The 19,698-nt window shown below is 41.9% G+C and overlaps 1 protein-coding gene across 9 annotated transcripts in view; it reads left to right on the top strand.

Annotated features, from left to right (window-relative positions):
• The window catches only part of CRACD (capping protein inhibiting regulator of actin dynamics), a 287,080-nt gene that overhangs the window by 117,621 nt on the left and 149,761 nt on the right, over nucleotides 1-19,698 (top strand). For 5 of the 9 annotated variants that reach the window (XR_004539459.1, XM_033944615.1, XM_033944630.1 and 2 more), the window contains one exon: nucleotides 15,873-15,993. The exons of 3 other annotated variants lie outside the window; for them this stretch is intronic. Coding sequence is in view for 5 of the 6 variants with exons in the window: in XM_033944615.1 (XP_033800506.1) it covers nucleotides 15,873-15,993 (121 nt within the window). In the remaining variant the exon portion in view is untranslated. Of the gene's footprint in view, nucleotides 1-5,668; nucleotides 5,749-15,872; nucleotides 15,994-19,698 lie in introns of all 9 variants that reach the window. One more of the 9 variants, XM_033944655.1, reaches the window with a different exon arrangement.

The following is a 19,698-nucleotide window of genomic DNA, read 5'->3' as shown; positions in this document are numbered from 1 at the left end:
GGCATCCTCCAAAACGTGGTTGCATTGGGTACTTCACTGTCAGTAAAATTTTTCTCATACATACTAATATTGGTTTGCTGTTTCCTCCTTTGGTCTCCCTGATGTCTCCAGACCACGTTGGGCTTGCACATTTTACTTTTCCTAGTTAGGCCATTCTTGTGCGACTCCTGGAAGTGAGTGCTATTACGATATGGTAGAACTGAGGGCCTGGTGAGTTTCATAGTGTTTTGTATTATTTCACAATATGTTGGCTATTGGATTTTGGATTTGGATTTAGCTCACTCCTTTTCAGTTGCACCTCAGTGCAGTTTACATTCTGGTACAGTAGCTCTTTTCCTTTCCCCGGAGGACTCGCAATGTAAGTTTGTACCTGAGGCAACGGAGGGTTAAGTGACTTCTCCGAGACCTCAAGGAGTAGAAATGGGATTTGAACTCTGGCTTCCCCGATTCTCAGCCTGCTGCTCTAAACATTAGGTGGGGCTAAGACAACTAATAAATATTCCAAACGTGGTTGATACTCAGCAATAAACTAAAGGTCAACAGCTCTGAAGCCTGGTGCTATTTGGCAACCTACCAAAAAAGCTGATAGGAAAATCATTTTATGGTTGCCAGGAACCACAGGATTTTTTGTTGTACCACCGTTCACATGGTCATCGGGAACACGCTGGGCTGGGAAGCAAGGGCTGACTGTTAGCCAAGTGTTAAAGTTCCTTGTATTTTTCTAGAACGCTGCAAATATTGTTCTGTTTTAGAGAATGACACGGTGGCGGTTTACCCGCGGCCACCGCATTTTAGCCGCGGGTCACCCGCCGAAAACGGGGAAGAAAACTAGCAGTCGCTGCGGCGACGGGGACAAGGCCATTCACCGCCCGCGGGGCGGTGAATGGTCTTGTCCCCCGCAGTGAGGCATGAAGGATCGCGCGGTCCCCGCAGCTCACACCCGCCCGCCCAATCGATTCCAGTGTCCAGCCAGCTCTCTCCCCTCTCCTCACCTCAGTCCGCAGATCCTCCTCCTCGGCGACCCGCACGCTACCAGAGAGCCGCGCACACCCGCCGCTGCTCAGCCTCGATCTTCTGCTCTGACGCAACCGGAAACAGGAAGTTGCAGCAGAGCAGAAGATCGAACACTGAGCAGCCGCGCGTGTGCGGCTCCCTGGGAAAGCGCGCAGGTTGCCGAAAAAGAAAACCCACAAACCAAGGTGAGGAGAAGGGAGAGAGCCGGCCAAACACCAGGATCGACCGGGCAGGCAGGTAGTGGCCGCGGGGACCGTGCGATCGCTAGTGTTCCCGGCTCAAATTGGAAGGAGGGAGTGAAAGGAAAAAGGCTTATATGGATGCAGCGGGGACGGTGACGGGGCGGTGAATGGGATGGCAGTGGCGGTGACGGGGTGGTGAAAGAGATGGCGGTGACGGTGACGGGGCGGTGAAGGGATCGGCGGTGACGGGGCGGTGCAGAGGATGGTGGGCCGGTGACGGGGACAGATTTTTTCCCCGTGTCATTCTCTATTCTGTTTAATATGCTGTATCATGTTAGTGCATTATTTTGATTTTTCTTGGCGCAATGCCTGGAGTGTATTCAGTTTGTATATTACCATCGGTAGGGCTACTAGACGTTCAGATTAGAGAATGACACGGTGACAAAATTCATCACCGTTCCCGTCCCCGCGGATAACCGCGGGAAATAAACCCATGTCATTTTCTAGTGTCTATTTCAACCTCGGTCCTTCTACACCAGCATTCTTCAAAGCAAAGCTTGTGGGTCAGTGGTTGTGGCCATTCATACTCTCATTCTTATGTGAGCCAAGGATAATGAAGCCATTGTGACATCACTGATGTGATTGGTTCTTAGGCTCTGGTGGAATGAGGCATTATGACATCACAATATCTGCTCTGGTTACCAGAGACTGTCATTCTATAGTGTCTATCTCAACTTCATTGTATTCATTATACCTGACTGGCATGAGAAGATCTCAAGTTCTGGATAGACATACTTGTCCAAGACATTAAGCAGGTGAATAATTACACTGACAGGGTGAGGCTTCAGGACTCGTATACTCTGCTAATAGAAAGAAGATTATTGATGTAAGTACCTAATTTTCCCTTCTGTTGCACAGGGCATTCAAGTCCTGACAAGTGGGATGTTTTAAAGCTGTCCCTGGAATCTAGGGCGGGACAGATGAGCCTGCCCTTAACACTGAGGACCCAAAAGCAGCATCCTTTTGTGCTGTTGCATCCAGTCTATAAAACCTTGTAAAGTTATGAAGTGTGGACCATGCAGTTGCTCTGCATATCTTCTCAGGTGGGATTGCCCAAGCCTCCGCCCATGAAGAAGGTTCACTTCTTGTGGAATGTGCTCTCAAAGATATTGGTAGTTGTTTACCACTGCCAATTTGCACTGATGAAATCACCAAGCAAATTCATCTGGAAATAGATGCCTTAGATGCTGTCTTGTCCCAGTGGCATACCAAGGGGGGGGTGGGGGTTTGGTCTGCCCCGGGTGCAGCCTTAGGGGGGGTTCACTGCCGGCCAGGTCCCCTTACCTTCGTGGCGCTTTCCCCCCCACCGCCTGCCCGTCCGACCGACCGACAACAGGCCCGGTCCGACAAACCTCCCTGCCCTGTGGCCACAAGTCTAAATTACCTTCTTACAGCAGCTGTAGCACTGAAGCTGCGTGTGGCTGCCGTAAAGGTAAGGGGCAGGGAGGGAGAAAGGGAGGAAAGGTGGAATGGAGAGGAAAAGACGCTTAAGGGAAATGGGTAAAACAGAAGGAGGAGAAGGACGCTGAAAGCACATGGGGAAGACAGAGGAGGGGAAGGATGCTGAAAGCACATGGGGAAGACAGAGGGGTGGAGAAGGACGCTGAAAGGACATGGGGAAGACGGGGGAAGAAGGACGCTGAAAGGACATGGGGAAGACAGAGGAGGGAGAAGGACGCTGAAAGCACATGGGGAAGACAGGGGGAGAAGGATGCTGAAAGGACATGGGGAAGACAGAGGGGGAGAGGGACGCTGACAGGACATGGGGAAGACAGGGGGGAGAAGGATGCTGACAGGACATGGGGAAGACGGGGGGGAGAAGGACGCTGAAAGGAAACGGGGAAGAGAGAGTGGGGAGAAGATGCTGAAGGGAAATGGGGAAGAGAGAGTGGGGAGATTGAGAGAAGGGGGCAGATGATGGAAGTGGGGAGAATAAAGAGGGCAGATGATGGGGGAAAAGGATTGAGTTAGGGAAATACTGGAGGGGGTGAGGGAAAGAGGTGGCGAGTTGAAGGTAGACAGTAAAAAAGGAAATTGATGAGAGGGTAGTAAGAACGTAATCTAGATGGATGTAGAAAATAAATTGAAAAGGAAAATGAGGGAAGAAAGGGATTGCAGAAGAGAAGTGTGGGAGAGGGAAGGAGAGGAGAGAGATTCCAGACCAATGGGGGTGAAAGGAGAGATGGAAGGGGGAGGCATACAGTTTCTGGAAGGGGCATAGAAGGAGAGAAGATGCCATATAGGGAGGGGCAGAGAGATGGCAGACAATGGATGGAAGGAAGACAGTAACAAGAAGATGAGGAAAGCAGAAACCAGAGAAGACAAAGGTAGAACAAAAATTTTCTATTTATTTATTGCTTTAGGAGACATGTGTCACTGTTTCTGTGGTGTTACATTTTATGCAGAGTCCAGCTTCTTGCTGGTTCAATTTAACCTTTATCTATGTATTTCTATTTTATCCCCCCTTTTACAAAACTATGGAGCGTTTTTTAGCGCCAGCCTTGGTGGTAGCAGCTCTGATGCTCAGAATTCTATGAGAGTCAGAGCTGTTACCACCGTGGCTAAAATCCATACTACAGTTTTGTAAAAGGGGGAGGGGTTAGTTTGTGATGACATATTCCATACTAGGCGAAGGTGTTTTCTGTGTTCTGTGTGTTCGAAAGACATGGTTTTCTGTTAGGATTGACGGTGTAGGAGTGATCTATACTAGTCTGGCTTGTTTAGTTTTACAATGGGTGTATTGATGTACTGCTCACTGCAATATGTAAGATGATGCCTTTTCCTAAGTACTCATGTTTACTAAAAATCATGTTTTTCGTACAGATGGGGGGGTACCAAAAAATGATGGGCCCCGGGTGTCATATATGCTAGGTACGCCACTGTCTTGTCCAGCCTGGTCTTACAAGTTAGGACAAAAAGACGGTCGGAGAGCCAAAAGTCATTTGTTGGTGTGAGGTCTTATGTGTGTGCTCGGTGCAAAGAGCTCCTAGAACTCAGGGAACAGGTCCGATCTCTTGAGGCCAGAGAAGCAGATTTGGAGGAGCCAAGGGAGACACAGATGTTCACAGAGGAGATCTACAGGGACATTGTAGAAAAGTCCCACCTCCAGTCTGACTACCTCTGTGCTGACTCAGAGGAGGGAGGTCTTCTTAAAAAACTGCATCACCCAGGTGAAGCAGAAGGCAATCTTGTAGCCAGGACCTGCCCTCCATGGGATGCAATGTCCTCTCACATCGAGGATGTGTCTCCAGGGGCTTCTGCCCAGGAGGGAAGGGTTAGGACAGCCGTTATAGTGGGAGATTCAATCATTAGGCATGTAGAAAGTTGGGTGGCTGGTGGTCGTGAGGATCGCTTGGTCCTGGTCCATCTTGCCACATATGGACATGGATCATAAAAGTCCGTCCAGCATCAGTTACACAGCTGTCAAATCTAACTCCAGCCTGTCCCTATCCTTCTTGCCACATACTGGATACAAACCATACAAGTCCATTCAGCGTCAGATTGTTTACAACAAATGAGCAAAATAAGCAAGTGACCTGCTGGTTTTTTACCTTTTAAAACTACCCAAGTATCAGATGAACCCATAAAAATGAGTAATTCTATCTGTATCCTTACTTTCCATATATAAAACGTTTGAGTCTGAAGCTTTACTTTGTCAGTAAAGAGGATCTTTTATTCTTGCCACAGCAGTAATTCTACCGAGGCTTCTTTTTTAAATTTACCTCCCGTCAGCCAAGAATGAATTTATCGCTTTCAGTTTTATTGTCTGTCTCCTGTGCACTTGTGAGCAATAGGTTCGCATGCCCTGTCTACCTCTTTCATTGTGATGATAAAGTATTGTCCAGAGCAGGACTTCTGTGCAGCTTGTGGAGTTCACGTGTTTGCTGCAGTGCATGGCTTGTAAATGCTACTTGGAACTTGATATCATTTACATAAGGCTTCAAGATGCTTAAAGGAAAATAGCAGCCCCCTCCCCCCATTCTTAACTACGATAGCAATTGTTATAAAGTCTAATATGGTGCGGTCAAGAGCCTGAATTTGTTCAAAGCAAATCGCCCACTATGTATTACCTCTCTATTTGGGTTTCCTCCGGTTCGAGACTGTACTCATAAAAAGTTTCAACAGCGCTTACTTGCTTACCTGGCAGCGAGCTGGGATAGGGAACTACATTCTTTATTCATAAGGTCTTGTTCTTACATTCATTTCAGAAAATTACTAAAATCGATATTATTCACAAGATTTCTAGAGAATTAAAAAAGGTCTAATCTGTACATCACTGGGATTGCCCAGTATTTTTACTTTTTGTGAACCACATCGATCCTAGAGATTTTGCAGTCTAGAAATGTAATGTAATGTAAAGTCACCATCTCTGGCCTTACCAACACAGATCCACTATCTTGCACATCTTCCAGCTTCTGCACACCCCTGATTGACTCACCATTTCCAGGAGCTCCTGAGGTTGACCAAACTAGTCCAGCAATCTGCTCCCCAGGTCAGTCCTACATCTTGCCTATGTCTCATATTCATTATTGTAATGTAATTTTTGCAGGCATACTGCAAGCAGTTGTAGCTTCTTCAAAACAAAAGAGTAAGACTATTTCGTAAGTTTTGTCAATTTAAATTACTTGGTTACTGGTTTCTTATTGTTATCAGTATAACATTCTAATTCTAATAATAAAATAAAAATAAATGCAACTATAAATATCAAAGCAGCAGATCATTAACTAAGATAAAAAGTATAAACACTCCCATTTCTCAGAAAGCAAAAAAAAAAAATAAAGCACCCCTCCAAAGCAAAAAAACAAAAGAAAGGATATGGCGATACTCAAGAGGGTCCAGAGAAGAGCGACTAGGATGATAAAGGGCATGGAAAACCTTTAGTATGCTGAAAGGCTGGAGAAGCTGGGGCTCTTTACCCCGGAAAATTTAGAGGGGACATGATAGAGACATAAAATCATGAAAGGCATAGAGAAGGTGGACAGATTCTTCAGACTAGCGGGGACAACAAAAACAAGAGGGCATTCAGAAAAACTGAAAGGAGACACATTCAAAACGAATGCTAGGGTGGTGGACACTCAGAGGGTGGTGGACACCTGGAATGCGCTCCCAGAAGAGGTGATAGGACAGAGTACAATATTGGGTTTCAAAAAGGGATTGGATGACTTCCTGAAGGTGAAGGGGATTGAAGGATACATATAGAGGGTAATTATACAGGACACTAAATGAATAGGGAATACACGATTTAGGTAAAGGATCACTTACAGGTCATGGACCTGGGGGGCCGCCGCAGGAGCGGTCTGCTGGGCACGATGAACCCCTGGTCTGACCCGGCAGAGGCAATGCTTATGCTCTTATGTTCATTGTCAGCTTACAAATTTAGATCTTGATGCTCAAATCCTGATTTACCTCCTCTTCTGCAAAAGCAGGCAGTGCAGGTTGACGCGGTAAATGCTCCAACACTCATAGGAATTGAATGAGCGGCGAAGCATTTGCCACACAGCATTCAGCTGTGCGGCTTTGTAAAAGGGGGTCTTAAATTACATGAAATGGATGAAATCAATGGAAATCACACTTGTCAACATAGCTCCACTAGCCAAGAGAAAATTACCCAGAGGAGATTTTCAAAAAACATACTACTCAACAGAACTGAAGAGAATGTCAAAAACTAGACTGGGCTTGGAGGAAGACAGGGGATCATTCACTTAGGGCTCCTTTTACAAAGGTGTGCTAGGGCCTTAACGGGCGTAATAGCGCGCATTAAATTCCCGAGCGCACTAGCCACTACCGCCTCCTTTTTAGGAGGTGGTAGATTTCCGGCTACCGCACACGGTAATTTTGTATGTGCGCTAAAAACCCTAACGCACCTTCGTAAAAGGAGCCCTTAGAGACAAATTGAGAAAACAATTTGCATCCAATAATTGCCAAATAATTGCAAATATTACTCTGCTATGATAGAGGTAGATAAACCAAACCTGTTCAAAATCCTGACCAAACTATCAGACTGCTGTAGTGAATTCCCCAATCACAGATTCTCCCACACCAAACACAATAGCATACTACTTCTCAAACAAGATTGCAACCATATTTAAACAATTTGGAAACAATGGAGACAGTCTTCTAGACGACCCTATTCCTGCCAACTAGACATGCCCATCTTATTTGTACCGTGGCATGTCTGAAAAAATACTCAACTGGCTTGTCAGATTGGTCAACTCTGCATGAATCCAAGGATGGTTCTCAGAGGCATTTGGAGAAATTGTACTAACACCCATCCCTAAAGGAGCAGACTCAGATCGATCTCAAAGTGACTAACTATAGACCAATAACAAGCACGGAGGTCCATTTTTGATAGTGTGTTTAAGTCTGATTTGGAGTCTTGAGAAGTGTGTCCAAAAATCAGATGGAGAAAATATCCATTTTCAAAACATAAAATAAATCTTTATTTATATACCACAAAAGCCTTTCAGTTCGAGCTGGTTTACAGGAAAAATGGCTGAGGAGTATCGGCGAGCTACAGCAATGGAGAGGACTGAAAACTGTATAGATTGCATAGAGGAATGTTAGGCAGGGTTGGTTGGTTTTTTGATCTCTTCAAAAATATATTTATTAAAATTTCAAAAAATACATAATATACATAATACAGTATATACAAACAAATGATCAAAGATAATATAATATAAATTAAACATTGGTCGTAAGATACTGTGATACAATAGGTAAACAAAGATTCCCATATTTTATTATATCTCCTTAAATTCGTACACTTAATTGTAAGTATTTTTTCATATTTTGCATATAAACACATCAAATTCCACCAATTATTATAATCTAACTTAGAAGAGTCTTTCCAATGGAAAAGACTCAATTTAATAGTTATCATGATTAAATTTCTTAGAAGTTGGGCTTTATAACTATCCAACTCAACATCTAAATCAGTAATACCAAAAATGATTAACTTATAAGATAAAGGGTGTGAAATAGAAAGCAAATCAGAAATAGAGGACCAGACTTTAACCCAATAGGCACAAGAACATTTAAATGCCCTTATGTATATAACTATTGAGTTAAAGCAGGGTTTTTAAGGAGGGAGATAAATAAATAGGAATGTTCATAGTCTACTTAGAGCAACAACGTGGAATAGAGAGTCAGTGGGTCAGGAGTCTTGTCATGGAAAATTTAAGGTGGGTTGTCCTGTTTGGGGAACAGGAGCGTTTTTAGGAGCTTTCTGAAGTGCATGTAACAGGTTGATGTTCTGACCAGTTAGCTCCATTCAGGATCTTTGGAGGCTGCTTGGCAGGGTAGGAGTCTGTTGATGAATCTTTTATGGGTACATCCTTTAATTGAGGGGAAGGCGAAGAATGATTGAAGGCGAGTAGATCATCCGGGTCTGGCAAATGTGAACTGATTGGTGAGGTAGTTAGGCAGTAGACCATACCGAGCTTTGTAGAAGAGACATCTGAATTTGAAAAGTACTCGGCTCTCAATTTTCAGCCAATGAAGTTTTTGATAGAAAGATGTGATGTGATTGAATTTTTTCAGGTTAAATATGAGCCTCACTACTAGACATCTATCTTTTTTTCCAAAAATGACCTATTTAGATGTTTTGGCCCTTAGGACATCTAACTTTTTTGACCATTTTGGGGGAAAAAACCCCCATCTAAGTTAAAAACTTCCAAAACTAAGCCATTTGGATGTAGGCAGGGCCACAATTTATACTACACTGGTCACATAGACATGCCAGCAGAGCAGTGGGCTGTGAACTTCACTTAAAGGGTACCAGGTGTATATCTCACCAAAAACCCCTTTTAATGTATGGTGAGCACTCCCAAACTTCCCCAAAACCTACTATACCCACCTGTCTACCACCCCAGTAGCCCTTATGGCTGCAGGTATCACCTATATGGCAGTACAGTAGGATTTTTGTGAGTTTTGGTGGCTTCACTCTTTCCACTATAAATGTAGTGGTTAGAGTAGGATATGGGTCTGGGTCTGGGTCATCCTCTCTATGGTTTACTACACTGCCCACCAGGTTACTCCTGTTGCTGCTTTAATAGGATTTCCATACCAGATCTTTGGGGGAGGAGGGGGGGTCAGTGACCACTGGGGAAGTGTAGGGGGCTTATGATTTAATCCCTCCAATGGTCATCTGGTCAGTTTGGCCCTTAGATGCTTTTAAAACATGTTTAGCTCTAGACATCTAAATGGCATCCTTGGTAACTTTATCACCACAAAACATTCAAGTGCTAAGCATGCTCTAAGCCCACCCATAATGTGCCTCCAACATGCTCTCTTGAATTTTGGATGTACTGCAGACAAAAAGCATAGCAAGACATCTGGGAAGTAAGTTTAAAAATCAGCACTTGAACGATTTGGTGATTAAAACATCAAAGTGCCATCTTTTGGACATCTTTCTTTTTTGAAAATGAGCCCCATACTGTTCATGACAAAGCTGATTGTGTTCATAGTTGCCTTCCAACTAAAAGACTAAATAATGAGGTGGATTCTCCTGCTATCCTCTCAACATGGTTTTAGAAACTTACCGTACATAATACAGAAACATGTTTGGTTGATCTGGTCTTCAGAGTAAGATTGACTTTAAGTGTAGGGGGACAAATGCTGCTACTACAATTCAATACCTCTTTAGTATTTGACACAGTAAATCACACCCTACTAATAAACAAACTATCGGAAGTTGGAATCTCAGGTCCTGTCCTAAAATGGTTCCAAGGATTCTTGACAAACAGAAGATACAGAGCACTAAAGAATGGATTCTATTCTGAATATTGGAATCCACCATCCAAATTACCACAAAGATCTCCCATTTTGCTGTTATTATACAACATCTTCATGACCACCCTAAATTCAATTGACCTGAACCTCAGAGAATGACTTTTCTCATATATAGTGGCAATGTTGATATCTTTCATTTAATACCCTTGGACTTGAACCTAACAGATCTGTTGATTAAACTGTCCAGAGCATTAGCCAAAGTATATGAATAGCCAACAAAGTACTATCTTAAGTTAAACATAGAAAAACTAAACTACTATGATTTAGGTGATACACACACTTGATTCCATCAACTATCAAATAGAGTTAGCTTCAACATTGAACAATCCTCCAAGGTGCTAAGAATCACCTTAAACAGCACGCTGAGCTTTGAAAGTTATGTCAACAACCTAATCAGGATGTCTTTTTGTACACTACAAGGCTAAGAAGGATTAGATCCTACTTCTACCAACAACACTACAGAACACTTGTTCAGTCAACTATTCTGTCATTACTAGATTACTGTAATGCTATGTTCTCAGGAATTTCGAAGAAACTCATGAAAAAACTCCAGCTGATACAAAACAGTGCAGTGAGACTTATACTTTACAAATCATGCTTTGATTATGTTACACCTCTGCTTATGGAACTACACTGGCTCCCAATAGAAAAATGGGTGGAATTCAAACTATGCTGTATGGCATTCAAGAAATTGCATGGGGATACACCCAAAAGCCTTCCCAGATTCACTGAGAACCCTATTCAAATACATTAGAAGGAGCTCATTAGTATTTAAATTAGCACTACTTGTAATGCTCATAAGGGAATGCCCACCTCTTATGGGCAAAATTTACCAGCAGGTCTAGAGCTGCTGGTAGCTGTGAATGTGTTGTGTGAGTGTATGTCCTGCGCCTATGTTAGGACACACATTTACAAAACACAAAAACAATAGCTACACCCTTAAAAAATGTCCGAACAGGCTCCAGTGACCCTTTCTGCCACTACTCATTCTTCCTGCCATCAGTGCTGCTGCAGTCCCTCTGCCAGTTTAGCTGATCTAGAGCCCAGATCAGCTGAGTCAGCAAGGGAAACCATGATCAGCTAAGCTGGCAGGACTTACCAGAGCCATTGATCAGCCAAGCCTGCATGAATAAGATGTTTGAGGCTACCTTTGAACACCAAGAACCTCTTATCTGGAACAAACTGCCAACATACCGAAGACAACCCACCACTTATTTTGACTTCCGGAAGAAACTTAAGACATACCTCTTCTCTCTATAGCCAATCTCCTATCTTTCACCTCTTCCATTTTTAACAACCACAAGATCTGACTTAAAAATATAACTTGAAGAACTAGATTCAATTTCTTATTGTAAACTGCATAGATTCCTTGTAGAGAATTGCGGAATATAAGACATTGTACGATATGGTATGAAGAGAGAGGAGCCAAAATCAGCTGATACAGCACAGCTCAGCTGATCAGCATCTTCAGTGAGTCCTGCTGACTCAGCTGATCAGGGCTCCGTAACCACAATCAGCTGAGCTGAGCTGACTGGGGGGGGAGAGCAGCAGCACTGCAGGCAGGAGGAAGGAGAGGTGGCAGAAAGGGATAAACCTGAGCAGGCAAAATGTCAGCACGGGCTCCAAAGAGCTGTGCCTACTGCTTAGTTCTGAGCAGGCGCCAGGCACAGTTCCCTCCCTTTCACCGGGCTCCTCCTTACATATAGCATGCATATGATTTGCATGCCAGTTCTGCTGAGTACAACCTGGTAATTTCTTTTAAAGTATATATTTAGGGCCTGATTCTTGAAATATGCGTCCCGATTGGCAGCCAATACGGATGCACTTTTTTAAAAAAAAATTGTTCGAGGAAGGATGCCTAGGCATCTGTAGTGTGTATACAGAGATGCATAGGGATACTTAAGCATGCCCAAGATAGGGCATGAGCTTGTTTTTGTCCAGAAGTGGCCTTGGGCGTGCTTAAGCATCCTTACACGTCTTCATGGGCGCAAGATAGATGCCTTAGATCAGGGGTGCCCACACTTTTTGGGCTTGCGAGCTACTTTTAAAATGACCAAGTCAAAATGATCTACCAACAATAAAATTAAAAAAAAAAACACAACGCACACTGTACGCATACAATTGTTAATTATCATTCCTATTCTGGGGTTTTTTCAAAGAGGTCAAAGGAGATGACTCTATGCACTGTCACCTCAGTAACAACCATACAAAAATAGACAAATCCCCATCCCCTCCCTTTTTACTAAACCACGATAGCAGTTTTTAGCGCAGGGAGCTGCGCTGAATGCCCAGCGCTGCTCTCGACGCTCATAGGCTCCCTGCGCTAAAAACCTCTATTGCGGTTTAGTAAAAGGGGACCATATTGTAAAATATAGAGAGCAGATATAAATTCAGACACATTTTGATCACTAAATTTAAAATAACTTCCGGTTTCAGAGGGAAGCGAAGGGAAGCCGGTACAAGCACATGTTAGCCCCCGGAGCATAAGTTCTCCAAGCCTTTTTTTTTTTTTTTTTTTTTAAATGTTGAGCAGCGGAGGCAGCAGCAGAATTCAGGAGCGGGTCAGTCAGGAGGGGAAAAAAGAGAAGGGAAGAAGGAAACCCGTTCTGCGATCGACTGGGGTCGCCTGAGCGAGCGACCTGTCGATCGCGATCGACGCGTTGGGCACCCCTGCCTTAGATGTAGGCCTGCAAAATGCTGGCCTACATTTAAGGCGTCTGTTCAGTGATATAAATGCGATTCTCTTTAGGTTGCCGATGTGTGATTGACATGCGATTAGCAGCTGCCTCTTACGCTTCCACCAAGATTGGACTATTAATCCCTCGCACTACTTCAAGGCTATTATGATCAACACAGCAAAATCTGCTTTCAATTCCATCAGTTTGCCATATATTTTATGACACTACATGTAAAACCATTTTTTCTGTTGCAGCCCCTACCTTATGGTACGCTCTTCCAAACCATATCAGACAAGAAACATCCTAAAGATGAATTTAAAGACCTTTCTGTTTAAGGATGCCTTTACTTTCTAAGAAATTCTTATCCTTTAGGTAGTGCAGAACATTAGCTTTACTTCTCCTACTTGTGTGGTCTCTTTCTTTCTTTTGTTTTGTTTTTGAATATTGTCCAATTTTCCCCTCCCGCTTTTGTTTCCGGTCACTATGTCTCTTTGATTATGTATTTCAGTCTGATGTTTTTCTTTTATTTATAAACCCCTTGTTTTTCAATTATGTTTTTTTAAATGTATTGCAAACCGCCTAGATGTATTGATATCAAACAAATAATAAACTACAAGAGAATCAGGCTCTTACTGAATGCAGAAGTCCATGCATGAAGTCTGAGTACATCATAACAAATATGGAACAATACAACTGAAATTGCAACTGATTTCAACAAAGCTTTTCATTTTCTTCCTCCCCTCCCTCCCCCATACCTATCCATCATCCAGATTTGTTATATCCTTCAGATCTCGTTAGAGTTAATGTACATATAGCACACTTTAGAATGATACACTCACAAATTTAATAGCTGACTGTGGGCCATAGGAATGAAAGAATTCCAGAAAGACTCCCAGACTGCTGGCAGTTGTTTTCCCCCTAATGAGTCCATATCCCTAACCATATGTTTCTCTAATTGGAGAAGGTGAATGGTACTGCTCTCCATTGTTGAAGGAGATTCTACATCTAGCCATCTTATTAGATTAACTTTTTCTCCTTATAAAATTGCTCTTTTTAGGGGAGAACTTTATTCCTTTCAATACTGGTGCTGTAACTTGACAGACAGAAAATATTTTCGACAACAAAATACAACGTGCTCTCCACAGATAAGTGATTCACCTGGCATATTTAAATTGCTCCCAAACCAGTATATTTTACCAGGTTGCCAGACCTTTGTGCACCCTGCCCTCAGAGACATAAATGCATACCTCATCCAGTTCATTGGAGTAGGACTGGGTTATACAGTAGCCTTTCTTTGAAGGAGCATTGCAGCAGTTAACTGCATTTATGCAAGAGCAGACATAGCCAGGCTTATGTTTATTAGTCATTTTCACTATGCCGCTCTTTCTGTGAACCTGGTCAAAGTGGTTTATATAATCAAAACAAAAGAAAAAGAACAAAAAAAAAAGCCATAAACAAAAGCACAGAACACATTCATAAGCAAGGAACTGTCTCTCAGGTAGCTAGGCCCCCACATACTAGCTTAGGGATTTGATAAATCAAAAGCTAATTTTTTTTTAAAGGGTTTTAAATTGGTTTTCAAATCAACCGAAGGATAAGGGGATTGAGGAGTACAGATAGAATTAAAGGGTACAGATAGATTTAGAGAGAGGTTATAGGAAAAGGCAGGAACCACTTAACAGGTCGTGGACCTGATGGGCCGCCGCGGGTGCAGACTGCTGGGCGCGATGGACCTCTGGTCTGACCCAACGGAGGCAACTCTTATGTTCTTATGTTTTTATGATTCTGAATGTATATACGTATGTTCCATAACTTTGGAACAAGAAAAAAAGAAAGCTGACTTGGGTCAATTCGTAACAAGCCAATTTACCAGAGGTGAGAATGAGACGATGAGCATTAAAGGAAGATAGGGACCAATAACAAAAAAGGAAAGAAGGGATGGAGTACACAAGTGATAAGCTTTGAATGCTAGGCTATGATTTTAAACTGTATACAAAAAGAGAAGGGCAGCCAGTGTAAGGAACAAAGGAGCCAGGGCAATGTGATCTGATCTACAAGTCCGACACAAAAAAATGGGCTGCTGTATTTTGAAGTATTTATAACCTATGAAGTTGATGGCCCTCAGTACCACCAAGACATGATTGCAGTAGTTAATTCATGGCATTAGAAATGCCTATACTAGTTTATGGAGAATAGAAGGGGCAAGAAGACCACGAAGAGACTGAACTAAGTCCGTGAAGACAGTAAAAGCTCATTTTTAGCAATTATGATACCTGTTTGTGGAAGAACAAGACCGAGTTGAAAATAACTCCTAAATACCAAAATGAATCAGTGGGTTGAATAGGAATACATTACATTACATTAGTGATTTTTATTCCACCGTTACCTTGCGGTTCAAGGCGATTACAGAAGAGGAAACCGCGAGTAGGGAAACCGCGAATCCAGAGGGAGAGCTGTATCTACCAAGCACCTTCTTTAAGTGTACATCCATTCTGCAGTTTCATGTATTTTACTTTGATAGAAGACAATGATTTTGTTCTTGCCTTCTAGGTTTCTTTATTCTTGTATATTTTTCCCCTTACCTTCTCCTGCATATGCACTGATTATGATGATACTATGCTCCATGTATGATTCATTATTGAAGTAAAAAAAAATGCCTTCTGGGAATACCAGAGTTCATACCCTGAGATATACCAAGTCAAGTTCTCAGATAGATAAGCAGGTCCATGTCCCCTTACAATCTGGACGGTAATGCATAGAAATGTGTGTCTAATTCAGGTTGAAACCAGTGCAATGTTTGTAATAAAGGTGTTACCCTCTCTGTCCTGGATCTACCAGCACTGCCCTTATTACCATGATTTATATTAATTGGAGTTCTGTAAAGCAATTTGGCAGTTAATCCCATGAACAGAATATTAAAGTAGTTCAGTTGACTAACTGCAAGAGAAGCTATCACTGATTTAAAAGCAGCCAGTTCAAGGAAAGGGTGTAGCTGCATCATCAACCGGAATTTCAGGAAAGCACATCTCGCTACCATTTGGGATATGACGTTCAAAGTAAAATGCAGAGTCTTCTATCAGCTGTATTTCAGCTTCTTGTTACTCCACTCACACGATCTGTGATGTCCCATTCTGTATGATTTGTAAAGGATCAGCAAGGTATGGAATCCATGGGGTGCCTTTCATCTGAGTCCAAAAGTCGTAATCATCCACCAGCAGCACCCAGCCGGGATCAAGAACCTGATGTAGGAGTGTTGCATGGATATCCAGGTAACCCTCCTATTGGCTTGACATCTTGGGTTGGGAAAGAGTAGAAAAGACATAATATAAATAGATGATTTCTATTCGTTCACTCAGTGTAACAGAGACTGGAGACAACTCTAACTTCATTTATTGCAGGAAGTGACTTGAATCAAATTTTTTCTATTGCTTTTCAATGGAGCATAAAAAGAGTGTGGTTTTATTTGAAGTTTGTGAATTTGCTAATTCTTGTATTACTTGTGTTTTATAAACCACTTTGGATTGAACTGGGCTGGGAAGTGGTATAGACTGCAGTGTTGTAGAGAAAATAATGTGTTAAATAGCATTGCTCCTGTGTATAGAAAGGAAAATGTCTATGAAACAGCATGCACACAAAAAGCAGTGGGAACGGACAATGAACCCTCCACAAAAAAATCAAGCACATAAAAACCGACTTGTTTATTCCAGTACAAAGGGGCAAACATCAACTGTGGACCCGACAGTACTGTGTTTCGGTGACTCAAACCACCTGAATCAGGGGTCATTAGAATGTTGAAATACACAGGTGAACAAGTCCTTTGTTAATGCAAGGCTAGGGCGATCATCCACACAAAAAGTCACGCGCTGAAAAGGACTTGTTCACTTGTGTATTACAACTTTACAGTGACCCCCTGATGCAGGCGGTTTGATTCGCCGAAACACAGTACTGTGTCGTGTCCACAGTTGATGTTTGTCCCTTTGTATTGGAATAAACATGTCGGTTTATACATGCTTGATTTTTTGTGGCATGTTCATTGTCTGTTCCCACTGCTTTTTGTGTGATTTTGAACTCATGGGTTCTTGTCCTGTTGGACTTTTGTTGTTTGTATGAAACAGCATGGTCATTCTTATACATAAAGAGACCTTTCAGCACAATTTTGCCTTCATACAAACATTTCCACCTTAATCATTCACAGTCGTATTTCTTCGATCATAGCATGACTATTTGCAATGTAAATCCAGTGATTCCCAAATGCCGCTGAAGGTCTAATTATATAAATGAGCTCCATTGTGAGATTGGTACTGTCTCAGAAAATCTTCCCCAACACAGACCTCCCTTCATGCCTGAATGTTGTCGCATGTCAAAGGTGCAGACGCATCCTTCTAGAATAGCAATCACATTAGAATTACATTTTTTTTCACAGATATATACATAATTAAATATGTATATCAGAGTGTAATTGAAAACTGTAAGCATGCATCCCTATAATTTCTCTGAAGGCTCTATGCTCTGTATTCTGATTACAGCACAAACATTATCTGACAAAGTTTTTTTTACAATATGCGTCTATCTTTTTGAACCATTTTCAACTCCCCCCTCCCCCCCTCACATCCAAAAGAAAAACACAGTTGTGCAAGTTGAACTAGAAGCATAAATCAAGCCCAGTATTAAAAACGGGCTACAAATTGAGCCTTTGGTACCCTGATGATGATCAGGGTGGTGGGCATGTGGAAATTTGGTGACAGCAATTGCAATGACCTTACAGGCAGGCCCCGGGTTAAGAACGAGTTACATTCTTAAAGCTGTTCTTAAGTCAGATTTGCATATAACTCAGAACTTGCAAGATTTAAGATTCTTGCTTCTTACCTCTGCTCCCAGCAGACAAAAGGGCCAACTGCCTCTACCAGTGTTCCCTCTGAAGTACAGCATGCACAACCACACACTGTTCTCAATGTGGCTGTACTGTACATCATTCCTGAATCTGCTACAGGAAAAGTGTAGGAGTCTATGCCACTGGAAATACTGCTCAGTGAAATCAAATGAAGCTGCAACTGCGTTTTTAAGTATGAGTTGTACTTAAGTCGGGCGTGTGTAACTCGGGGACTGCCTGTATTAGATCAGTTCTCATCACCTCTCCCAGTGCCCTCTCTGCATCTTAGTGTGCGTTCACTCTAACATTACATTACAGATTGCATTAATAATCCACCAATACCACAAAGTTCAAGGTGGCTCATAAAAAAAAGAAAGAAAGAAAAAAAAAAAAACCAAAACAACCAACCTGAGCATGCTAAGGAGAGGGGGATGGGATTTGATATACCACCTTTTTGTGGTCACAATCAAAGCAATTTATATATGATATGCAGGCAATTATTTTGGGCTTGAGAGTAAAGGAGGGTTATGTGACTTGTCCAGAGTCACAAGGAAGATATCAATTATAATCCAAACTTATTTCATTTAGTTGTCACAGTTAATATTGGGGGAAAAAGTATTTCTTCCATGCTCTTCTTGCTCCCTTCCGCTTTTTGGTTCCCTGTCCCTCTTTATCTTCCTAGCTCCTTTCCTATAAACCTTCATTGTAGCTCCTTTTCAACCTAACCCTGTAAACCGAACTCTACACTTGTGGAGATGGCACGCTATACAAACCTAAGGTTTAGTTTAGTTTAATAATGCAAAATATTATCTGTTCCTTTACAAACTAAATCCAATATGGTTCACAGAAGACTCCAACCAAGTTAAATTCCACCAATCTGTAAGCAAACATTGATTAAGCCACTTTTAAAGAGATATATTTTAAATCTAACTTTAGTCTCTAATATTTTCCAGCCTACTCTACCTTTTCTTTCTAAAATTATAGTAAATATCATCTCTGTGCAACTCAATCAGTTTGTCACTTAGGGGAAGATATATATATCATGCAATGAGTTTGGAGGGTAAGATGTTAGTCTCTCATGTTAAGATTGGGGCAACAATGCTGTCTGTGGCTGGCGTCAAGCACTGAAATGGTATTCTGTGATGGGAGATTGAACTTTAAGAAAATGTTGAAAACGCAATTATTTGTCAAAGCCTTCCTGTGCTAATGCTATTCTCTGTTAATGTCTTCCTGTCCTGTAAATGATTTTATGGGATCTTGTGTTTCCATCTTGTAGGATGAATTTAAAAGATGATTTTAATAATGATATCATTAGTTAATGTCTTCTTGTGTTTGTCTTGTTGAAACATGTTTAGCATTTCTTAAATATGTATGCATGTAATTTTATAAACCACATAGTTATTATCCAGTATATAAATTTTTAAATAAATAAATTAGGCACATTCCCCCACTTTTACAAAACCGTGGAAGTGATTATTAGTGCAGACAGCGCACTGAATGCTTGTGCTGCTCCCAATGCTCATAAGAACTCTATGAGCATCGGGAGCAGCGCAGAGCATTCAGCACGCTGGCCTGTGCTAAAAACTACTTTCACGTTTTTTTAAAAAGAGGGAGGGGGTGTTTGTTCTTGTTTTACATGCCTTCTCCATGGTTGGTGTATTTTCCCAAACTATGTCTAGACCAGGGGTGTCAAAGTCCCTCCTCTAGGGCCGCAATCCAGTCGGGTTTTCAGGATTTCCCCAATGAATATACATGAGATCTACTAGCATACAATGAAAGCAGTGCATTCCAATAGATCTCATCCATATTCATTGGGGAAATCCTGAAAATGCGACTGGATTTCGGCCTTAGAGGAGGGACTTTGACACCCCTGGTCTAGACTATTCTATAAGTTGTTATATCTCTTTTGTGTTAACTTTTGAAAATTTCAATAAAGAGATTTAAAATGAAAATAAATTCATGTAAACCATTCTGAGCTCTCCTGAAAGAACCCTATAGAAAAGTGAATAAATAAATATTTTCAAGGGGATGCTGAAAAGGTTTCAGCTCAACCAATCAACTTCCTACAATCTGAGCATTATTTTGCCACTGTAGCTGAAAAGAG

This window comes from Geotrypetes seraphini, chromosome 1 (assembly GCF_902459505.1).
Source record: "Geotrypetes seraphini chromosome 1, aGeoSer1.1, whole genome shotgun sequence".
NCBI lineage: Eukaryota > Metazoa > Chordata > Amphibia > Gymnophiona > Dermophiidae > Geotrypetes > Geotrypetes seraphini.
The sequence above is the reverse complement of the archived record's forward strand: the minus strand, read 5'-3'. Positions and strand labels throughout refer to the sequence as shown.